The 24,218-nt window shown below is 42.2% G+C and overlaps 1 protein-coding gene across 2 annotated transcripts in view; it reads right to left on the bottom strand.

The window, feature by feature from the left end:
* The window catches only part of GALNT9 (polypeptide N-acetylgalactosaminyltransferase 9), a 141,056-nt gene that overhangs the window by 11,814 nt on the left and 105,024 nt on the right, over positions 1 to 24,218 (bottom strand). The window contains exons 7-9 of one of the 2 annotated variants that reach the window (XM_071572319.1): positions 10,697 to 10,882; positions 4,347 to 4,484; positions 1,647 to 1,742 (exon numbers count right to left, since the gene is read on the bottom strand). In XM_071572319.1, the coding sequence (XP_071428420.1) occupies positions 1,647 to 1,742; positions 4,347 to 4,484; positions 10,697 to 10,882 (420 nt within the window). The remainder of the gene's footprint in view (positions 1 to 1,646; positions 1,743 to 4,346; positions 4,485 to 10,696; positions 10,883 to 24,218) is intronic. The other variant, XM_071572320.1, reaches the window with a different exon arrangement.

Below are 24,218 nucleotides of genomic sequence, written 5' to 3'. Positions count from 1 at the left end.
GTTTATACAGTGCTAGTAACAAAAGGGCTTTAGCTTGTGGCTTCAATGTAAAGTCTAAAATCAGCATCTCAGGCTTTTCCAGAAAACTTCACATAGGCAGTAAGCTGAAGACCTGCAGCAGAAGTGAGCCAGGAGTAATTCAACTGGTCACTGTCCAACTTAAAGTTCTTGGGCAGTAAATACTTTGTGTATTGTTATTTGCACTTGAGAAGATCTGTCCTCTGTCTAGTGTAGGTCCCACAACCCAAAAGGCATAATCTACTGGGCAATGTATTTATATCTTACTAAAAGGAAAGGACCTGTTCCTTAATGGATAAAACTGGTCAGAACTGGATGCTGAGTTCCTTTATACCCCAAAAATATCAAGTGTTAGTCAGAAGAAGGTGGGCATTTCATCCTTTCAAATAAATTCACAGTAGTTCATGCACTCATCTGTTTTCTTCCAGAAGTCAAAGAATATTCTGTGAAACAGACCTCATGGAGGCAAACAAGTAGGTTAAGGACTTAAACTGCAAGATAAATTACAGTCAGAACCATTTATTTCATTACTCTTCTAAGTGCTAGCACACTGATAGAGATTAGATGTCGCTAAGGGACTTTCTGGAAGGACTTAAATTTGCAACTTTCTGGTCAGAATTAGAATGGAGAAAGACACAAAACTGTGAGTGCCTTGACATCTCTAACGAGTCTTCTTGAAAAGGTAATTTACATCTAATTAAACACTGCTATTTTGTTACCTTATTCAAAGGCTGCTCCTTCCACCTCTACTAGGGAAGTGTCAGTCAAATATTCCATAAAGATCCTGCCAAAGGTGGACATTTTGTCAGTAGGAATTACTGTCTGCCCCACTTTGCCTCCATGGTGATGTAGGAGCCAGGACTCCAAATCAATGTACTTTGGATAATTGTTAAGTCTGACAAGGTCAAAGTTTATTTACACAGGAGAATGTTCATTAACATAGTTTTGATTCAGATGGTACTTCAAAAGAAACTAGAATTACATTTCAGAAGAAGCTCAAATCCTGGATTTAAATAATATCCAATTTATATTTAAAAAAAACAAGTGAAATCACTGTGAGTATGGAAAGAAGAAATGTGATTTGAAAATCTTCAGACAGCAGTAAGAAAATAATAATATGCACAGGGACTGACAAAAAAAAGAAATCTATTTTAGAAAAGTCTTAACTTAAGGGATATTCTTAATTCCCTTTGAAGTTGATGTTAAATATGTGCTTAACTTTTTGCCTGCTCAGGGAATCACACCAGCAAGCTAAATAATTTCTGTCTGGAAGCCTCCTGGACCAAAGAACAGTTGATTTAGAGAGGTACCATTTCTAGAATAAGTCATATCATAACAAGAAGAGCTGCTCACTCACACAAAGTACCTAAATTAATTAATCTTCAGTGGATTAAACAAATTAACATGATTCTTCTCTTTTCCTAATGGGCATCTTCAATGTATAGATTCACATTCTGAACGACCTTGGAAAGGGCACCTAAAAGACTGGAGTAAAGGCAGATATTTGCCTTTGCAACCCAGGATTATACTGCCAAACTCAACTCAAATGCACTAAATTACCTTTTGTTTCTCCTGAAAACTCTTTAAATTAAAGGTTAGTTGCTAATTATGGGATTTTAAGTGTTTACCTGAGAGGACATTCCATGGCATGGATAAAGGATTGCTTTGTCATCCTCTTCAGCTCCCTGGTCTAAGCAGTAGCCACTGGCTTTGCTGTTACGAACCTGAAACAAGATCAGAGCAAACCCAAACTCAGTTGTGGCAGAAACAAATCTCTGGGATCCAAGTCCAACCCAGCTAAATCTTTGCTGACTACAGCTATTGAAACAAGGAGCATGTAAAACTGTTCTCTGAGAAACAGATGCTTATCCTTCAAATATGACAAGGTGCCAACAGTGAATTTGCTCCAGGAAAAGACATTATTTGGACAACCTTCTGACTTTATAGACCTTGGGTCAGTTATAATTTCAGCAATTACTCAAGGATCAAAACTCCACAAAATTCACTTTAAGAAACCCAGGCCAAATTTTACTCCAAATTATCTTTGTGTAAACATAAATTTTCACCCTGTTGTGCTGAGAATGTGACTTTACGAACCACATAGGAACTACTCAGGATTGGTGTTGGATGTGCCATGCTTTTGTTTCTTCCCATTGCTTATATAAAACTAAAAAAGCATGTGAAAAAGAATTATTTGAATTGAGAATATAGTATGTTGTTATGTACAGAAATGAGGTAAAGCCCACTGTATAAAAGGGAACAGGTTCAGAGATCCAGTGAAGTAAAACATTCCTGTGCCTCCCCAGAGAAGAAGAATTTACAAGTTTATAAAAACTGGGATGGAGCTCTTGTGAAAACCCCAGGCCTTTCTCCTAAGTCTGGAAGGATTACACACAGACTTTGGACATTGAAAAGTTTTACAGGTATCATAAACATGAAGTTATTTAGACAGACACTTTGAAAGAGTCAACAGGTCAGTTTTGGTTTAGACTGTGAAGTGTCTGTCTGGCCACCCACATAAGATAGAAACAGCTACTGGATAAGGTGTTGAAAAAATCTGTAAATAATCCTTCATATTATAGTGTACAAGAAAACAGGGAAACCAATTGGATAAGGGGGATCACCAGCAACTAAATTGCAGAAGGTTTATTTTATGACTCAGGTACTATAAAGGCTAAAGAAGATGAAGACAGCTTTATGACATGGCTTTAAAAAATGTGAATTGAGTCACTAGGAAATATATTTTTATTACTGTTTCAATCTGTTTCACATCTACTCAATGCATTTATTTTCCTTTAAACTCACTAAAATTCAGGTATCTTTTCCTCCAGGAAAATAACCGAAGAGAAGGTATTTAATAATAAGCTTGATGTCATTTAGGATGAAGCCTTAAGTTTTATCATTATGGGCATGTAAGACTGAAAGGGACCTATGCCAGTTTATACCACCTTGTGTGGCTCCATTTTATCAGAAATGCTAATGAGATGCCTCCATCACTGAGCTTCTTGTTTGACTCAAGAATCATCTATGAGACCACTCAGGAGAAACAAACTTGATTTCAGAGCCCAAGTGGCTCAATGTCTGGTATAACTGACACGACACTGGTAGTTCTGCCAATGCTCTTCACAGTTAAAGCCCTTCTTGGAGCCCACAGATACCAACAGCTCCAGCTGAATTTACTAAATATCTTTTCTCAGTTACTGATGGGGGGATAGTTATACCAGGATGCAAAGTGAAATTATGCAATAAAACTTGCACTTTGTATCAATATCTCAAGTGCCTGACTTATTTTACATGAAATCAATCAAATGGAACAGAAAGGAACAGAGTCCATTTAGTTGTCTTGTGGGAAAATACATTGCCTTTGGATTAAATTGCAGTTCAAGTAGACAATTAAAACAAAATCTTAAGAACATTATGCAGCAGGAGAGCTCCTAGAACTTGCCCCCAGTTCACTGCCATAATAGACAGCAGTGTTTCCATTTCAGGCACATGAAGGCATGTCTGACTTCTTTAAAGACTGAGATCAAGCAAATATGGGAGATTTGATTGGTTCACAGAAGAGACAGAAAAGATCCAGAGAGCTGAGATGAACTGAAATGTCCACACATTTCTAACATGTTTGGATCCAGCAGTTCATTAGGGCTAAGTAACCTATCCATTCAGCTAACTTTGAGTTGGTGTGCCAAGCTATGACTCAATACTGGTACACCAGTGAAAATGAAAATACAGAATCTGAGCACAAAGAAGGAAAATTGTTTTTCCTCTAATAACTTTTTTTCATGATGGATGCAGACCTGCCAGATGGCATCCTCACCTGGTAATCTGAATGAGGATATGTTCCTTTTTATACTGAACAGTAAAAAAGGAAGATTGCAAAAATGAATTAAGAAAATCAATGTAATCCTTCAAATAGTTCAGCAAAACTGAAAGAAGGGGTTGTTCTTCTCCTAAAACAACTCAGCAAACTCAACTGTTCTCATTAACTATAATCATTTTAGCTCTCTTGTCTGCTGATGTTTTCTTGATGATGTCTGTGGCAGCCTATTTGGGAAGGTGATTACCTCAAATTTATGCTCTCAGAGCTGCTCTATTTTAAAAGGAAAGCCAAGGAGGTTGCATATCATTGTTAGTGATGCTGATTTCACCTGATGTACTCCAGTGAGGGGGTACAGGGCTTCTCAAAGCCACACTCCTTAGTGCAGACTAAAAGCAGGGGAGGGCATCTTTGTTTCTACCACTGCACTGTGTCCTGTGCATCCTGATAGCACTGAAATGAAGGGACTGCTCGAAAGCAGCCATGCTGTATTTCCAAAGACATACAGTACCTCTCCATAAGTGACTGTGTTATTATAAACCCTCATTTCAGGGTAGACGTTCTCCAAGTACCACTTAAAACTCCGGCACTGCAGTCGCTGGCGTAGAGCAATTCTTTCAGAAACGTCTCCAAAGTCAACTCCAGGGTTCTGCAAAGCAGAGAATGAATAAAGAAATCTCACTGCACAGCCTGTGTGGTTGCTTTCTTTACTGAAACCAAATTGGAGTTCATTTTGTACACCAAGCTGTATTTCCCTCTCTTCTTTCTCTTTTGTAAGTAGCAGCTCATCAAAAAGCTGCTGTTGAGCATAGACAATAAATATTAATGAAAGCCAGTAGAAAAAAAAGAAGGATAAAGCAAAGAACAAACATAAACCAATAATAATACAATAACAATGTTGTTACTTACAGCAATTCTAAATGTTTGCAATCAATCCTGAAGCCTTTGCTTTTAGATTTGTTTGGACTTTAGGAGTAATTCTGATCTAAAATATGGCAGCTTGGCCATGGTTCACTCTAGTAACAGCTTTAATGTAAATGATGTCAGAACTGACCTGTTAAAACTTCAAAGCAAAGCTGCTCAGAAAGTCATTAAGTTCCACCAAGCATCTGTATAGATCAGCATTCAGTTTTTACTGGAACTGGAGCTCATTTGCAGACCTGAGCTATAAAATGCAGTTAAACTCAAAACCTTCTCTATAATTCTACTTCAGAATTTAATTCATGTTTAAATACAACTCCATGAAAAACACAGGCTGGAAGAATGAATTCGATATGACCAAACTCAGCCATGTAAAAATCTCAGATCCTGAGTTAGAGTCTGTTGATTTAAAGTGAAAAATCATCACAGTTCAACAGTAAGACAGTAAGAGTTACCTCATCTAAAAATCTTTTCCAACACTCTATTAATCAAATGGACTGAAACTGGGGAGTTTTGCACGGAATCTGTCTGAAGTGCCTTGTACTTTCCCTCCAGAAGGATCTCTGTACATTCTACAGCTTATACCTAATGCAGGGTTACAAGACAGCAGCAAATCTTAGCTCAGCATTTATTAAAATCCCCAACAGATGCCTGGTTTTCAGGAGAGAATACAAGTGTAATACTGAACAGGTTTTTCCATTTGCCACATAAAGGGTTTGCTGTGCTCACTGCTGCTTGCTGATGCACACTCTGTCATGAGCTCTCGGTGCAGCATCCATTCAAATGAATGTTAATTTACGTACTGCTCCAGGCTACGTGGAAGGAGAGCAATTCTCCGAGGCACTCAGTGCAATAAATCATTCAATGTAAGATTCCTTTATCACTAAAATTGCTGAGGAATAAGCAGGGGGATATACCAAATATTTGGTTAGCTAAAATAAAGCTATGCTGACCTTCTGCTGAAGGTTATAGGGACATGGGCAGTTAAATGCCTTCCTGACATCTGATCCCGTCAGATCTCGGAAGCTCAGCAGGGTCAGCCCCGGATTAGTACTTGGATGGGAGACCTGCTGGGAAATGCCGGGTGCTGTAGGTTCTAGTCCTGAGGAACTTCACTGGCACTGTCCAAGCTCGCTCGGCCGTGGCAGATGGACCTCAGGACTGAAACGGTGGGGCCAGTTCTGCGCACGCTGAGCCTTTGTTATGGGTTTAGCCAGGTGGGCCTAAAGTTAGACTTTAAAGTTCAAACCAGGCCTGAAATTGTCAGCTGACTTCTTCCAGCCAATAATACTGTATTCCATACCATACTACATCATCTCAAAGGGTGTAAAATCCAGTGTGTGGGAGTGGCTTGGTTAGTTCCATCATGGCTGGAGTGCAGAGAAGACGTGCCACAGTTGCTCTCATCTGTTAGGCTCTGCTCCTGCTGCCACTACTTGCATTTTGTTTGAGTTCAGGGAAGTAGAAATATTTTGTTGTTATACTTTCTGTTTCTTACTAGGAGTCTTTTAGAGTGCTTATGAATCTAGTGTAATAGACTTTGCTTTGTGTTAATTGGGGTGTGGGAAGTTATTCCTTGTTATATATATGTAACTTGTGTAAGTGTGTGTTATATTGTAGTTTCCTCTTAATTTTCTCTTTTCTGCATAAATACATGTAGTTAGTTTCAGCATAAACCTGGGTTTGAGGGTTTTTTTTTTTCCCTCTCCCTCTTCTTTTTCCCTTGGCTGGTTGGGGGGAGGAGGAACCCTTTCACTCTGTCCTGGACAGTTGGTGATTTGCCAGCTCAACCCAGGACAGCCTCACCTAAAATCCACTGCGCAGGCTGGAAGGGCTCACCCAGGTGGGGACAGCTAAAGGTCCCTGGTTCGTTCCCGGGTTTCGGCACCATTAACTGTCTTGGTTAGAGATAAGCAACTGCCAACCCCCCCAAGCACAGAGAGAAAAGCCTCCCTCCTAACACCAGGGAAAGGGAGGAAAAGAGAGGGGAAAGAAAAAAACACTTCAGACTGCATTTATGCTAAATCTACATATATTTTTCACAGAAAGAAAGAGACATTTAGAAGAGAGTACAAATATACACTCACACAAGTTTGCAACAACAAGTTCCCCACCTCAACTTCTTAACGAACACACAAATTCTACTGTCCTAACTACACATTACTTAAGAAGAAGCTTATTCCCCAGGGAGACAAACCCAAGCAGAAAGGAGAGACCCAGAACAACACATTTTACTTTCCTGGGGTACCCTGTGAGCCAGTGGTGGGCCTGGTCCTCTCCATCCCCCCTGGGACAGCATCGTGCGTCCTCCCAAGAGGAGGCTGAGAAGCGACTGCCTTAACCACTCCCACACTGGTTCCTACTGCCCTGGAGATGATGTCAATGTGTGGTATGGAATATAAAATTACTGGCTAGAAGAAATCAGCTGTTAGCCCAGCCCAGCTCAAGTCAGCTGACAGCTTCGGCCTAGTCCAAACTCCAGAGCCCAAATCTAGGCCCACCTGGGTGAACCCAATAACAACAGCCCTTCCCAAATCTTCGTTCATGAAGTTTGGCCATACATACATATACACAGGAACATGATCTTGCAGATGTGTCCAAGACCATCTGCTAATCTAGACACATTTTATGCACAGATTCTCAGTAACTGGTAAGGGAGTGAGTTGTGAGAACGATGGTGGGAGTTACAAAAGAGTTAATTCAGATTGGTTTTGTGGTATTGGAAGAACACATGTATTTTACTTGCCTCTTTTCTGCCCTATTCTAAAATGAAGCAATAAAACGCCCTTTTTGCAGTTCCACTTTTGCAGAGCCCAAGAGCAGCAAAGTGAGCAGCTGTGAAAACGCTGTGCTTACCTCTGGGCCAGCTGCAGGCACGGGCAGGTCACAGGGTGATGGTACAAGAATGAGGTGTACACAAAATTCAGTAAGTGAATGTCTTGGTTTGGGCAGCAAACTGCCAACCCCCCCAAGTACAGAGAGAAAAACCTCCCTCCTAACACCAAGGAAAGGGAGGAAAAGAGAGGGGAAAGAAAAAAAACCACTTCAAACCATGTTTATACTAAAACTACATATATTTTTACAGAAAGGAAGAGACAATTAGAAGAGTACAAATATACACTCACAGAAGTCTGCAACAACAAATTCCCCACTTCTTAACGAACACATTACTTAAGAAAAAACTTATTCCCCAGGGAGACAAACTCAAGCAGAGAGACCCAGAACAACACATTTGACTTTCCCGAGATACCCGGTGAGCCAGTGGTGGGCCTGGCCCTCTCCATCCCCCCATCGTGTGTCCTCCCAAGAGGGAGGCTGAGAAGCGACTGCCTTAACCACTCCCACACTGGTTCCTACTTCCCTGGAGATGATGTGGTAATGTGGTATGGAATACAAAGTTACTGGCTAGAAGAAATCAGCTGTTAGCTCAGCCCAGCTCAAGTCAGCTGACGGCTTCGGCCTAGTCTGATCTTCAGAACCCAAATTTAGGCCCACTGAAGGGAACTCATAACAGTGAACATATTCCTTTCTTTTTAAGCCAGTAAGGTTTCTAGATCTCCTGCAGAAGGTTTTGGTAATGGCTTATACCAGTGCAGTACTTCTGAGCCATCTGGATTGAATAGTACAGTGGAATAACTCTGTGGAATAACACTAACACTACCTTCCTTTTCCTGGGAGCTAATAAGGTTATTTTTATGATGCACATTTTATCAATCAATCAATTTACTTTATGGGAAGAAAATTTTAATGTTCAGTACTTCTCCTGATTTTATGTCTTTTATTGTGGATGTGCCTGGGGTTTTTTTAAAGCTCTGCTGTATGGCTCAGTGCAGAAAACTACATCAGTAAGTAATCTCAGAGAGATTAAAGGAAATCATATTTTGGTGTAAATACTTATTTAAACATCATCATTGCTTAGAATTCATTTGCAGATGTCATCAAGCAAGCAAATTTACTGAGGTTACTTTTTCATCTCCTATTTGAAAACTAACCATTTTAGCAGATGGAAGTAGACAGGGCCAAAATGCCCCCAAAAATTAGACAGACACCGTTTTGTCTTCCTCCTACTGTCATAGAAATCTCGTGAGGGAAATGTTATGGAGTATTGCCTTTTGTTAAAGCAAAATAAGTCTCTGCAATTACCTCCCATACTAAAAGAAGTCACCAAAACCACATCTCAGACACTTTGCCCAGTGTCCAATATTAAACAGCAGTAGGTGAAATTCAGAGGTGTGAGAACATCTGACAAATTCACACATCACATGGAGGGGGAGGAAACACTGCTCTTTTAGATATATGTATCTTAAAAACTACAACAAGAATGAACAAAGATGGGGTTTCATACATTTCCTAGGTACTAAAGTACACATAGATATTTAGGAAACAGACTGAATCAATTAAGTTTTTATTAAGAATCCCCTGACTTTGATGAACGTCAGGTCATAACTGAGTATTTCCACAGACACTGCTGGGTTTGCATGTTTTCCTGTTCTGATAGGAATATTCCTGTTTCCATTTGCTTCAATCAGCTCTGGCCAGATCCCTGATAGAAGGGTTAAAAACCATCATTACCTGAGGATCAGTGTATGGTTCCCCTCAACTGCTCTCCCTGTGCCCCTTCACATGAATAAGTTGGATGCAAATACCACTAATACAGCAACACTCAGCTTCCACCTGCCTGGGCTACAACATACCACTCTTCTCTCCACGAATTACGCTCAGCAGAGATGTAGCATGTGATATACTTACAGAATAAAGTGATAAACTGAACCTACAGTTCATCTAATATTTATATTACATGGATTCCTAGAGGCCCCCATACGCCATCTACAATTCATATGTGCAGTGAGAAACAGAACACGTTCATGTGACAGCTCTCAGCCTGTGCACAATAAAGCCAGTTAATATGTGATTCTTTTATTGCATACTTTTATTTTATGCTGGTGAGGTCTACTGAGTCTCACAATGAATGATGCTATTTATTTATGGACATTTCTGTAGTTCCCCCCATTGCAGCATATGAACACCTCAGAGTTTAATGGCACCCCAAATTAATGACTTCTGAGGAAGCACATAAACCTGAAACACTTTGCTCTGGTTAAATTATAAATCTGTGTCACTGCACACAACAATCTGTACTGAGCATACGACTAAACTCAGATGGAGGAAGTGAGTTTATAAGGCAGAACTCCATTGTTGGAGATGGCGATTATATGGATATGCAGGAATGGAGGAGGGCAAGGGATCGCCAGACTGAATTTGACGTATGGAAGGTCCAGGAGGACCATTCCTAGCCCGGACTATGTCTTTATACCATGGACTTTGTCTGTTACTACCTCTACTCCCTTTTCTTGGGTTCATGTTACCTCTCCCTGTTCTAGCAGTTTCCCCAGGTAGGCAGGAGCTGTCACCAAGGGTACAGCTACCATTGGCCGGCTCCCTCCAAGGGGCGGTCCCGACCCTGCCTGTCTTTGGTTCACACCTCAGTTCACACCCCTTCTGTTCTCTTACCCAATAGTATGTAGCGGATTTGCATGCTCCGCCTTAGCTCCGCCCCCTTTCCAGAACATTCCCTACCCATGGTTATATAAACCCCTCGTTCTGCCAATAAAGTTAGATCAGCTCTGATCACCCCAGACCATCCCTGGCCTCCGTGGTGTTTGTTCTTCCCTCGTGGCAGGCAAACCTTACCTGGGGCCTGGGAACCTGCGAACGACAGCTCAGCAGGCAGTCTGCGAACCCCCGTCGCTGGTCTGGTCCCTTCCCGAGAGACCAAGACTGCGACACTCCATATTGAGCACACCCCAGCTGAAGGCACTGCGTCCCCCGGCTCAGCCCACTCTGTACAGCTGGAGAAACACCCTTAACCTCAAAAAACTAATCAGCAACAGCCATCCATGTTGCTGCCTCTGTTCAGGAGAGAGCATGACCTGCACTTACTGCCATGGGGATGTTCCAGGCCATGTAAACGTGTGACTTGAAGTCGTCCATCCAGACCTCGGCGGCGCGCAGGGCGTTGCGCTTTGCATAGTAGTCGATGTCGTTGTTGTAGGGCTTCTTGGTGCGCTCGATGTGCGCCACCCGCGAGCAGGGCAACACCTCCATGCTGCCCCCGCACTGCCACACCTGGCACAGGGAGACAGAACAGTGGCAGGGTTTATTTTACCCCCCCTTTTAAGGCAATACAACTGCTTCTTGTCAGATTGCTAGTTAGAGATGGGGGATATCAAATGATGCAAAATGATCGCCCAGTTTACCTGCTTTGGGTGGAACCTCTTTGTGGTTCTACAGATGAGTCTGATGTGAAGGCAGATGGCTGGATAAGGTACCTAAGTTTAGAAGCCATGAACAGCCAATTCCTTTGCTATAACATCATTGTTCTTGGAGCCATTAGGGAGAGCATAAGTTATAAAGTGGTAACCTCTATCAGAGGGTCTATTTTAACTTAGAGCTTGTTACTGAAACTTCAGCAAAAATCAGCTGTATCATCTGTCTGTGTTTGGCACATGAATGGTGTACTGGAAGGGGCTCTAAGGTATCCCTGGAGCCTTCTCCTCTCCAGACTGAACATCCCCAACTGTCAGCTTGCCTCCCCAGGAGAGGTGCTCCAGTCCTCTCATCATCTTATCTCTCTACCCCTGAGTTGGTGAAGATGGACAAAGGGGGCTGAGTGGAGACCCCATTCCCCAGCCTTCCCAGACACCACTGTACCCATATTGTGCAAGTTTATCTCTGTTGATTATTTACTTTCTGAAGTGAGGAACAATGAGGACTTGTCTCTTTGCATCAGTGAGGTTTGGAGTGATGCAGGGTGAGTGAAGCTTATGCAATTCAGTTCCCTAGTAGCATAGTCTAGCTGAAATAAATAAAAGATATTAAAATATAAGCAATAATTCATAGCTTTCCAAGGTTGCATTTTACTGAGAATAAAAGCACATTTCTATACAGGATGCATTCCAAATCTATACTGGGGCAGTTCCCCATCTAACCTGACTTCTCAAGGACAAAGATAAACTGCTTAGGAAGTGGCAGATAAAATCTTCTCCTCTGGTTTGACTTTTTTTTGTTTGTTTGTTTTAATACTTAGGTAACATTTACTTGCTGCTTTCCAGAGAGTTCTATAGCAAATCATTGGCCATGAAATTTACATTTGATAAATGGAATACACTGAAAAACACACTGCTCATGAATTTGGACTGACATGTGCTGAGGGTTTCCAGTGCAAAGGGGAAGTGCTACAGAAAAAAGAAAGAAATTAATTGATTTTCACAATCAGAAGGAGAAACGAGCAGTACACTTTAGTAATACTGCTATTTGTCCAAACCAGCCTGAAAGTCAGTTATTTAATGCACAGCACATTTTTCTTTCTCTTGATATGGCTAATGACCTTGTAACTCTTATTTATATCTTCTGGTACCAAGGGCAAATATATTATCTGAGTGACGGATTTATTTCCTTCAAATGACAGAGCTCATACAAACCTGAAAAGAAAAAGGTACTAAACTGCAACATTAAAGAAAACAGTTTAGCTCATCTATAAATTCAACACAAACAGTTATTTATCAGTGATAAATTCTCCACAGATGAAATCCACAGGGAACACAGGCACCTGGCTTGGAAGCAAACACAACAAGAAAGGCAGCTCACCCTGTCAGCCAAGAGCTTGGTGCTCAGCACTCAGTGTGGAGCTGTGCAGAACTGTGACCATCCCACCTGCAGTCCTCCACACTGCTTGCTGTTGACATTCAGCCACTTCTTTCCCCTACCCCTCAGCCCCATTTTGCTCTTTAAAGAGGCAACATCTGCTGAAGGAAGGAAGGAAACAGCCAGGAAACACCCAAGGAAATTTTTCTCCTTAGAAGTTGATAAATGTAAGCGAAATGACTTCTTTTTTTCTGGCAATATGTAACTTCTGACATCAGTGGGAGATGTTTCTCAGGATAAAGATGGGATTTCCAATTCCAGAGAAAGAGAACTGCATGTACAGCATGTGGCACAAGGAGTCAGATAGTCACGTATCATCAGGTGTACATCATCATGCCACCATTTCTCCACATCCCAGATAAATGCCACAGCTGCTTGACAATGGGTCAGGCCAGACAAGGTCTCCTGCTTCACTTCAGAAAGATTAGTTGCTGTTCAGTGGAGCACGGACACGACTTTGTATCCCCACATCCTTTCAGCACATGGCTAAATAGAGAGTAAAGATCTTGTATTCTCCCTTTCCAGCCCAATAATTACTTAAACTTATACAAGATGGAAGAGTTTCAGTAGTACAATCAAACATGTGCATCCAAAAGTGGGCAAGATCCCAAGAGTTAAGAGCTCTCATGTGAGATTCAGATGAATATTCGAAGCTTGTGTCTGAATGAGGAGTTTGGGAGGTTCAGCAGCACCTTCTGCCCTTGGACACAGAACTGAAAGACTTACACAATGCAGAAAACCACTGCCTGTCTGCAGAGTCCATGCCCACTGCTCAGTGGCTGATCCTGAAATTGGTGGATTCTCCTCTTTTCATCCTCAAAACTGTATTTAATTACCAATTTTAACAGTAGTAAGCAACACATTTCTTTCCACATCAAACTATGAAATTATGCCAGAAAATAATTACATGCCTCTATAAAGCATTTATCAAGCAGAATCCTAAAAGAGCCTTATTGGGGGAAGCAAACTATTTCTAACTGTGAGCATAAAGTGATGCCCAAGGCCCCTCGAATCAACACATTCCAGGCAATCCAAGAAAACTGACTTCCATATCTATGACTTATTTTCTAGGATAAGAACACATTTCCAACCCAAGTTATTCCTCTCATATGGAGTTGCCAACATTAAATGTGTGTTTCAAGGTTCCTTTACTGGGGAGGTGGAAGTGTTACAGTCTCTCTGAGCTGCTCCCTAACAAAGGTGCACATCACTGAAAATCACACTCCACCTTCTTTTCCCCATGGAGACACAAATCCATTATTTTTTTTTCCTGGCTTCACAGCATGCCCTCAGCAAACATGTATTGTGAGGCAACAGCCCAGGCTCCATGGAAGGCCAGGTAGAAACTCCCAGGCAGCAGCAGCAAAGCAAAGTGCTGTGTGTGCTCACTGACTCGGTGCAGCAGCTGCAGCCCAGGGAGCAGCTTTGCCTCTCTGAGCATCACACTGTGCAACATTTTAAGACATGATCAAGTAATTCCAAGAGATGCTCAATTTATTTGCTAATTGTAGCTAATTTCTAATTTCAGCACTGCTCTTTAGGCTGCTATAAACAAAATTGATAGCAATTTAAATGTTACCATAGACGTGTTACCTTAGCATTTTTACTGCTAATTATCTCAATCAACTTTTCTATAAACAGACATATTAAGTATTGAGAAGAACAAGTACCCACATCAGGAGTAAATTACAAACTGAATGACAATGTTTGTGGTTTGTGCTGCAATGATTTACTGACACTAATTATTAGCTATTCCTGTACACCTGAGATATGCCTGTCCTACAGGGAAATGTTTATTTATTCAACAGTAAACTGGACAGCATATTCTATGCATCAGAGAAAATGTGAGATGAGACCTTGTCTTGTCTGCCATGACCTGAACTGTGAATCAGCAAAGTTCTCTGAATGCAGGTTGGGTACATTATTTACAAAGGCCAATAAAGTGCCATGGTTTAACTCTCACCAAACAAGAACAGACTTTCCAAGGAAATGCACTTTCCCACAACTACTTCCTGCTGAAGGTCAAAACTACCATCTTCAACAGGATTTTTTTTTAAAAATAAAGTTAAAAAGAGTTAAATTTGCCAGTCATCATTGAGCAGGAGGTAGAGCTGGCTGGACTGCTGGGCTCATCAATTCCCAGGTCTTGGCAATATATATATAGAGAGAACATTGCTGACGTGGTGTCCAGCTGTGCAGGTGAGACCTGTTTCCAACAGCATCATACCCTGCAGAGGGAATGTCAGAGCTCAGAAACATCCTGGGATTTAATATTCAGGTGAGCCATTTGCACGAAGGGAGCTGCAGCTCCCAAGAGGCTCTCACTGATTATAGGGAGGGCTCTTCCCTCTCCATGGACTTAGGGCTCTGTAAACTGAATATCACATTATTTTGTACACTGAAGTGACTGCACAGGGTTATTTAATTTGGTGCAGATGATCTCAGTAAAAGCAAAATCAGAAAGTAAAAATACAAATGGCATCAGTATTAAGGCAAAGCTGAGGAGACAGTTTCAACTTTGAAAACTTAGACTGGAAAAAAAGATCATGATCCTTAAGAACTTTGTACCTTGCTGTGAATTTCACTGTTTAAACACCTCAGTGATTGGTAAGAGAGAAAAAAAATCTCAGACTCTCTGTTACAACTAGTTCTTCCACCAAATACACCTTTAGTTTAAGCAGCTGGAGAGATGAGGTATCCAAGAACAGGCAATTACAGAAAGGACATTTCAGTGTGTGTGGGATTTGCTTCTAAACACTCACCCTTTGCTAACAAATTCACGCCCTCTTAAAGGACACACCAGTTCTGTCCATTGCTCTAAAGACAGAAAATTTATAGATGTCAAAGCAACCCCAGAGGAGAGTGAGCATTTGCAATGCATTGGTCTCCACCTCTTTTAACACCAGCCGACTTTTCCAAGAGAGCTGGGGTTAGTCCAGCGCTGTAACGGTAAAGAAAATCAAGCAATTAATGAAATGTTCAATAGTCTGAGGCTTTGAGCCCATTTTTCCTAGTTAGCAATCTCTCTGGAAGTGTCACTGTACCACTTGCAAGGGTGTCATAGCACTTCTGTGCTTTATCTCTTTCCAGGAACTTGGGGACATTTCAACAGTTCTTTGCTGAAATGAATAATCACAGTCTGCCTCTTCCAGCAGTAAGAAAATGGAAAGAAGCAGCTTCAAAACACACCTATGGCAGCAGGGCCCCTTGTTCCTGAAACACCCAGCAGTGTGTGCCACCTGGCACTTCTGCCATGGCAGCGCTTCAGACGTGGCCGTTCAGCACAGCCTGGAACAAAAGCCCTGTGCTGGAACTGGACTCTGATGTTTTATAGAGCAGGGCTGAACTCCACCTGAGCAGCACTTCACAGAAGTAGCCTTTCAGATTTCAAACTTTCTTTTTTGAGTAAAGGCGACAGAAGAGATGGAGGAGTTTCTAAAGCAGCTCCAGATATCCTTGATTTATGAAACCCCAGCATGAGAATTCTTAACAGTCAGGGATCTCAGGTTTTCTTCAGTTTTCAAGGCAAAGCCTACCAGAGATGGATGTCTTCTAGACTACCCACACACACCTATGGCAGGACTGGAAAAAAATCTTCTATTATGAAAGAATTTCCACATGTTTCAGAAATTTTCTTGACCAAAATTTTCAACAATAATACCAGTTTTAGGAGTTTTCACTAACTGAAATATGCTCTGTCATCTCCATCTCTGTCCTTTTACTGAAACTGAATTACTGATGATTTTCAGATGATCTGCTTGATGTTGAAAGCTTTTAATATATTTCAATCTGAAAGGTCAGTTTAAACTGAAACCCCAAACCATTGTTGTTAAAATAGAACATAGCCTTCTGACAATATTAAAAGTAGGTATTTATTCTCATTTAGAAATCTTGCCAAAGCACAACCTGTTCAACACAAGTATTTGTGTTTGAATTTATCATCTGGAAAAGCCTCAAAAACCTGCTCATCAAACTTTAGGGGGTCCAGTGGACTCCCAGCCTCTCTCAGAGTGCAGGTGGCCTGGAGATAAAGATGGTTAAATCACTGTGACAGACCATCCAGGTGACAGGATCTGACACACGGATTAAATTGTGGTTCCTCAAGGTGAAAAAGGTCTAAATAATTTCTGACAAAAGTTGCAATACCTGAAGGGCACAAGAACATGGAACCCAGGTAGTAAATTCACAACACCAGGCACCACTGAGTCCTTTTCAGCCCCCTCAACACTACAGTGTAAAATAAAATTCACATGTACAGCAGGCACAGCAAAATTCCTACTCTGATGAAGCCAAACAGAAAGAGAGCTCTTAACATTAAAAACGTGCACAGGAAGATGATGCTGCAGTTTTAGCCTCTCTCTCCAGTCAGCCATGAACCAACAAGGTCTGAATCAGAAGGGATTCTTCAAAGTACATTGGAAAAATGACAATAAAATCCTTTCCCATCTGAAACACAGGAGCTCTGTAGTTATCCTCCAGCCCTTAATGGATGTGGCAACTCTTCTAGTGCCCACATTAGATAAAAAAAAATTAGCATGAATATAGCACACTTAGGGCTCTTGCATTTCTGATAAGGGCAATTTATGTAGTTCACTGAAAACTGATTTTTCAAAGTAATTTATAGCCTGACATTTTCTTGTTTTCTAATGGAGTTTTATGGATATTCTTGCAACTACATATTCTCAGAGCCACCTAGAGAGTCATATTTAATCAGCTGTGCCAGATAAAGTGCTCTCTCTGTTTTTCACTTCACATAGGAAGCTATTACAGAGTGGGGAGCTGTCATAATCAAACACATCATATGGAAAAATTAAACACATGGCCTTGTTGTGTTCATCAACTACATTTTTATCACTGTCTTTAAAGGCAGCCATAATTACAGTTTAAAAAAGTCACAACTCTCATTTCTCAAAATAGCCTGTGCTATTTAATGATGCACTTATAGAGCAAAAACCTTTCTATGCTGGGACAGAACAGTTTATATCAGAGAGACTTTCAGCTACCAAAAAAAGAGTTGAAAAAAGGAAAAAAAAAATCACATCTTAAGATCCATAGATCTTTGTTTTGTCAAAGGTTTCAGGACAAACTTCTCACCAGCCCTTTTAAATTACAGGACCCAAAAGAGTCCTTGGTTGACTGATCCTGACATGGCCCTGTTACAATTCTTCCTTTTTGCTCTCAGCTCCTGCTAAAAGCAGTTTGCAGATAATCTGCTCTTAGAGTGTGAAAAAATCTCACACATTAAAGCTAATTCTGTTAATAAGAGTCTTCTTATCCTCGGTGTGTCAATACTGACCCCTCCTCTTGCTGCCCTGTGTGGCTGGGAACACCCAGCAGTGTTGGAGGGCTAATGAGTTCAGAGGCTTGAATTTCACTTGAGACTCTTCTCATGGTTTTTTCCCAGCTCAAACAGCAAGAACTTAATTTAAAGAGAGAAGCAGAGATAAGGAGGACAGAGTAGGTGCAGTCATATGAGTCTTTAGTGTATGTTTGGCACTACTATTAGTGCTCTATAATTATTATTTTTATCAATATTTCAGTTGCCCAGCAATGAATGATTGGAAGCTTTCTGCTCTTCCCAGAACTGACAACAATGTTCAAGGGTGTGCTGTTTGATCTTCTTAGAGAGTCACCCAATGTGAGGTTTCACAGCTGACTCAAAATGGCACCTTTTCTTTATACGAAAGTGAAACATTTTTTTCACAGGTATTTGACTGGCCTTCAAGATTTCACAGAGCTGATTGGAGTTTGACCTCTTAGCTTTGTTCCCTTGGGGTGTTCCAGTATTTACAGATGAATTGCTTTCAGAAAATAAAGGCAGCGTAACGATAAATGTTCTTGCAATGAGACACACAACTGATGCATGTTTTAGATTTCTCTGATGGCTCTTCAGTAGCCAATTTAGAGGCTGTCCTTCACATATTTCTTAGAGGTTACACAGAACCTCAAGCCAGTTAAGATCTCAGATGTGACAACAGTGAGAAGATAAAACACTTCTGTTAACCCTCTTACAGAAGAAAATAGATAAGCATGAAGAAATTGAAACATGTTCTAGAGAAACTCTCGCTCAGCAAGTGCTATCTGGCTGTAAAGATAAACTTTGTGTGTAAAGAACGAGGTCTGCTAAATTAATAGAGTCGTTGCTATGCAAGGGAGGAGATAGGATTTAAAGTGATATTAAAAATGTCCCATATGCTTTTACCACTAATCCGATCTCCGCAAACCCGTATTTTGCACAACTTCTACAAAGGATAATGCAACTTTGAAAAAAACATGTCTAGGGAAGAAGCTGATTATTTGATGTACGAAGCAGATCTCCCTTCTGCAAGGAAAATTGCAGACTCTCTGAAATGTCTTGATGATGGGGAGGGAAATTGCACTCAGAGCAAGAGCAGCCTGACACTGCACAGGCTGCCCTGTGCCACCCTGCATGGGCTGTGCTTTGCACAGAGGTTTCAAATGTGCACTAACTGGGATGGCAAAGAATAAAATATCCAAAACTCCAAAAGGTTCAGGAATTCTTGTTTTCCACTAGGGAAGTTCATCTGTCACTGCAGTGATGTGGTCAAATATCCCCTACTCTGATAAGCCTGTTCCCTGAGGAGCTGCTTAGGAGGCTCCACAGCCAAGCAGAGCTCAGCAGGAGCTAAGCATGAGGCCAGAACTTGTGTAATGCAGCCAGGGCTGAATTAAAAGAAATGTGAGGAGAGTTTACACAGCTACCAGACTTCCAGCACTGGGCTCTGGCGCCCGCTCCTCATTCCCAGTCCTGAGCTCTGAGGATTACGTGGCTGCAAAGCACAGCCTGCTCCTGGCAATCCCATCTCCCCACGCTGGCACAAGTTCCCTGGATGTCTGCCTGCTCAGGGGCAGCTGTCCTAGAGAGGCACTGGGAGAATCACCCAGAGCCTCTGCCAATCCCCACGGATCCAGCTGCAGTACCACGTGCTGCACAGGGCACAGCCACTCAACCCTCTCCCAGGGCTTGATGTCAGCATGTCCCTCTGGTGGGAGAGGATGGGGGAGATGATCCAGTTCCAGAAAGCACTGAGGGAGCAGAATTTTGGGAGATGGCAGATTGAAGGTACCAACAAAGCAGGCAACTTCAAGGGCACTGTCTATGGCAGCTCTTGGGATGTTCTGTATCACTGACCTCAGGTGCAGAGAACACTGTTTATCCACCTTCAGTCTCATTGCTTAGGGATGGCATTGGGGTCTGACAGGCAAGGAAGGGTTGAGGAATGGGAACAGGGAGAAAGGACAGCCTAAGGGCAAGTTTTTAATTTTCAAAGGCTTGTTTTTCGTAGCAAATTAATGAATGTTGGCACCTCAAAATGCTCCAGGAGATGTTAACAACTCCTCTCACGTAAATGACAGGCACAGAAAGAGACTGCTTTGAGGCAAACCCTTAAACTTCACAGACTAGAGATAATAACTCTACTTTCTCTGAATTCTCCTCAAGTCTGAAAGAGGCTGCAAATCTCTTTTTCTAGTCTAGTACCAGATATGTTGGGGTTTGCAAGTACAAATAATTTTTCCTGTACAGAGTAAATGCAATTTGGTGTGTCTAACTTAGTTCAGTAATTCTCATAATGCTTCTCGTAACATATTCTTTAAGAATGCTTTTGATGAGAATAATTTTCTGCTGTTTTACAAATTAGGTCAATTTTTTCCCAAATCAATAGAATCGCTGTCCTTCATTTCTGTAAATCTGTCAGCACAGACACTGTTTGGGCTGTAACTGCTAAAATTCAACATATTGGCCTTGAAAAATACAATCTACACGGGACACATGAAACAGCATTAAAGACCAGTCTGTCATTCTCATGCCTCACTTCTCCTTCCTGTGATTGCTTTAGGTTGTTTCTCCTCACTCATCCCAACATACCATAGAGAAAATTTCCCTCTAAATTCACATCTCAACAAGGGATAAAGTCATGTGTACACTGAGCTCACATCAGAAAATCTGCAGCTCCTGCAACATTTGAATTCTTAGGAAAGTACCTCTTTTGCCAGACAAACCACAGGCAATGCCCACTAGTCAACTCAGAAGGTTCCCCTGAAACACAAGAACCAGCACTCTCACTGTCACAGTCCAATGATGACTTGGACACTCCTTTAAGGAGGCTCAAGCCTGGAGAGCTGAGCAGGGCACCATTCCAAGCCACACTGAAACTCTCTGTCAGATGCCAGGAGAAGAGCAGCAAGAATACCAAAGGTCAGAGTAAGGATGCCTTGCTTGACATGTAGATGTTCACATGACACTTCCATAAAAGCCTCTTGAAGAGTACAAAGCAAACTCTCAGAGAACAGAACTGGGGCACTTTCCAGAAAACATCATTTATAAAACAACTGCATTGACCACACTTGTCACTGCTGTCTCAATTTCCACTAACAGACATCAAGATTAGTATAATCCTCAATCCTTCAGCTACTTGATCACTGCCTGAACAAACTGAGAGACATTCAATCTATCAGCAATGCCAATACCTGCAGTGTGGCTTGGTCAATCTTTGACTTCCTATTGGAAGGCCTCACCTAAAAATAGTAACTGGCACTTAGTTGTTCTATGCCTTTGGCCCAGCAGCAGTTCCATTCCATGGAGGGTTCCAAGGCCCTGTGTTAACAAACCATCAGCCCTTCAGATGACCTACAGGTGCTTTTGACCTGAGGCCAATCCCTCCTTGCCCTGGCCAGGGCTGTCCTCATGGACACTGTTCAGAAAGCAACAGCTCCTTCAGAAAGTGACTTTTCTTCAACAAACTCACCTCCTCAGTGAGCAAAAAAAAAAAAAAGGTGAATGCAGAGGATCATATTTGATTAAATCCCATCACGTGAAGTAGTTGAAACACCTCAGGCAGAGCTAAAGCCAAAGACTGTGATATTTAGGTGGGGTTTATATGCACCTAGTTTAGGTTCAGGTTTGGACTTTGGACCTGTGATCAAATGAAGACAGTCTTTGCATTCAGGAGGAAGAGTTGGTTTATGTTTCAAACCTGTACTCATTTTCATTTGGTATCTCTGGCGAACAGGGATTATTTCCTCCAACAAATTAAAACAAAAATTGGATTTTCAACTCAGAAGCAAAATTAAAATCCTCTGCTAAAGCCAGGCCCTGGAATTAAAACACCCACACTTGAAAACCCTGGTGTTGTTCTATTCATATCACCAAATTTCAAATTTAAACTTTCTGAATTCAGAAAGTAAACAAGACAAATAAATGATACATCAAGTTTAGAGTCCTGTACATCAGTGCACGTGGCAGGTGAAATGGAGAGTCACAGAATGGCTAAATTTGGAAGGAACCTTTGGAGGTTACCTGGTTCAATCTCTCCAGGTTCAACACCTAAAGCTGTTTGCCCAGGACTGTGCACCTGCAACTTTTGAATATCTCCAGTGATGGAGAGTCCACAACCTCTATGAGCAACCTCTCAGCGTTGTCTCAATGGTTTGGTTTCAATTAACTTTCTTCATAATGGCAAAGGAAATGCTTTTCATATTTTGTAGGGTGACTATCCTAATGTGTCTGGGAGATAAACTACTTCCAGCTTTGCAGAAAGGGCTGACAGCAAGTGTGTAACTCAAGGGCACATTTCCTAACAGGCAGGAAATTACATGAGCCTAAAACTAGGCAGAACCTTCAACAGAATGTCCCTTCAATGGTTACCTAAGCTAAGCCAGGGTGAAAGTAAAAGGTAAAAGCTGTCCAACTTCTTCTTCCCCCCAGAGTGAGTTCTCAGCTTTCTCATGCAATACCATTAGTTCACACTTTCAGACTTTTGCTAAAGAAATTCTACTGTGTGCTCAACCTTCGGTGAGAACACTGAAAAATGATAAAATGCTTCCTGACATTTTAGCTGAGACCACAGGGAGGAAGAATAAAGAGTGGAATTTATTGATGCTTCAATTAGAATAAAGTCATTCTTGAAGAAGAAAATATTGAAACAGACTGAGTAATGAAGTGATCACAAAGGGTCTTTTCAAAGGACCCTAAGTGGAGTCATCCTCATTTGTTTTCTCTTTCCACAACAGCCCCTTAAGTGATCTTTGCATATTGTCTACACTAAATCCTGCAGGGTTGCTATTTCATTTTAAAGAAAAAAGCTTTTAGGCTGCAAGGGATTCATTCAGTGAGCTATTATGCTTATTGTGGCTCTGCTGCAGAGCCAAGGGATTTACTATATGCTCATTAGATCCTGCTTTGTTCCAAACCAACCTTTTACAATGCAAATTTTAGCATGCTGATCTACTTAGAATAACATTTTACAAAAAAAGGCTATTACAGTAAAAGCTTCTTCTAATGCAGGAACACCACAGACTCAGATTAATTACTAATATTTTAAACCACAAAAAACATTTGGTGTCTCAGCTTAAATTCAGCTCTGAACATGGTTACAAGAAGTCACAAGGACTGAAATTACAGCCACAGAGCAGTGCCATGGACAGCCACAGAGCAGTGCCATGGACAGCCACAGAGCAGTGCCATGGACAGCCACAGAACTGTACCATGGACAGCCACAGAGCAGTGCCATGGACAGCCACAGAGCTGTACCATGGACAGCCACAGAGCAGTGCCATGGACAGCCACAGAGCTGTACCATGGACAGCCACAGAGTAATGCCATGGACAGCCACAGAGCTGTACCATGGACAGCCACAGAGCAGTGCCATGGACAGCCACAGAGCTGTACCATGGACAGCCACAGAGCAGTGCCATGGACAGCCACAGAGCTGTACCATGGACAGCCACAGAGCTGTACCATGGACAGCCACAGAGCAGTGCCATGGACAGCCACAGAGCTGTACCATGGACAGCCACAGAACTGTACCATGGACAGCCACAGAGCAGTGCCATGGACAGCCACAGAGCAGTGCCATGGACAGCCACAGAGCAGTACCATGGACAGCCACAGAGCAGTGCCATGGACAGCCACAGAGCTGTACCATGGACAGCCACAGAGCAGTGCCATGGACAGCCACAGAGCAGTGCCATGGACAGCCACAGAGCTGTACCATGGACAGCCACAGAGCAGTGCCATGGACAGCCACAGAGCAGTGCCATGGACAGCCACAGAGCTGTACCATGGACAGCCACAGAGTAATGCCATGGACAGCCACAGAACTGTACCATGGACAGCCACAGAGTAATGCCATGGACAGCCACAGAGCAGTGCCATGGACAGCCACAGAGCTGTACCATGGACAGCCACAGAGCTGTACCATGGACAGCCACAGAGCTGTACCATGGACAGCCACAGAGTAATGCCATGGACAGCCACAGAACTGTACCATGGACAGCCACAGAACTGTACCATGGACAGCCACAGAGCAGTGCCATGGACAGCCACAGAGCTGTACCATGGACAGCCACAGAGCAGTGCCATGGACAGCCACAGAGCTGTACCATGGACAGCCACAGAGCAGTGCCATGGACAGCCACAGAGCAGTGCCATGGACAGCCACAGAGCAGTGCCATGGACAGCCACAGAGCTGTACCATGGACAGCCACAGAGCAGTACCATGGACAGCCACAGAGCTCAGAGGCCACATTATAAAGCCATCATGGCAGGGACACCAATTTGCCAATTGGTGGCTGGGGTACAAAAGACTGGATTTGTCCAAGCACTGGCATCAGAAACATCCAGGCAGCAGAGAAGCCTCCCCAGCACAGATGTTCATTCACCAGGACCTCCAAGGAAGATACACAAGATGAGAGGAATGGGTTCTCCACTGCCCTGCTCCCATAACAATCTCCTGGG

Source organism: Pithys albifrons, chromosome 17 (genome assembly GCF_047495875.1).
Source record: "Pithys albifrons albifrons isolate INPA30051 chromosome 17, PitAlb_v1, whole genome shotgun sequence".
In the NCBI taxonomy this organism is placed as follows: domain Eukaryota; kingdom Metazoa; phylum Chordata; class Aves; order Passeriformes; family Thamnophilidae; genus Pithys; species Pithys albifrons.
Note: the sequence above shows the minus strand (reverse complement) of the source record. Positions and strands in the feature narration are given on the sequence as shown.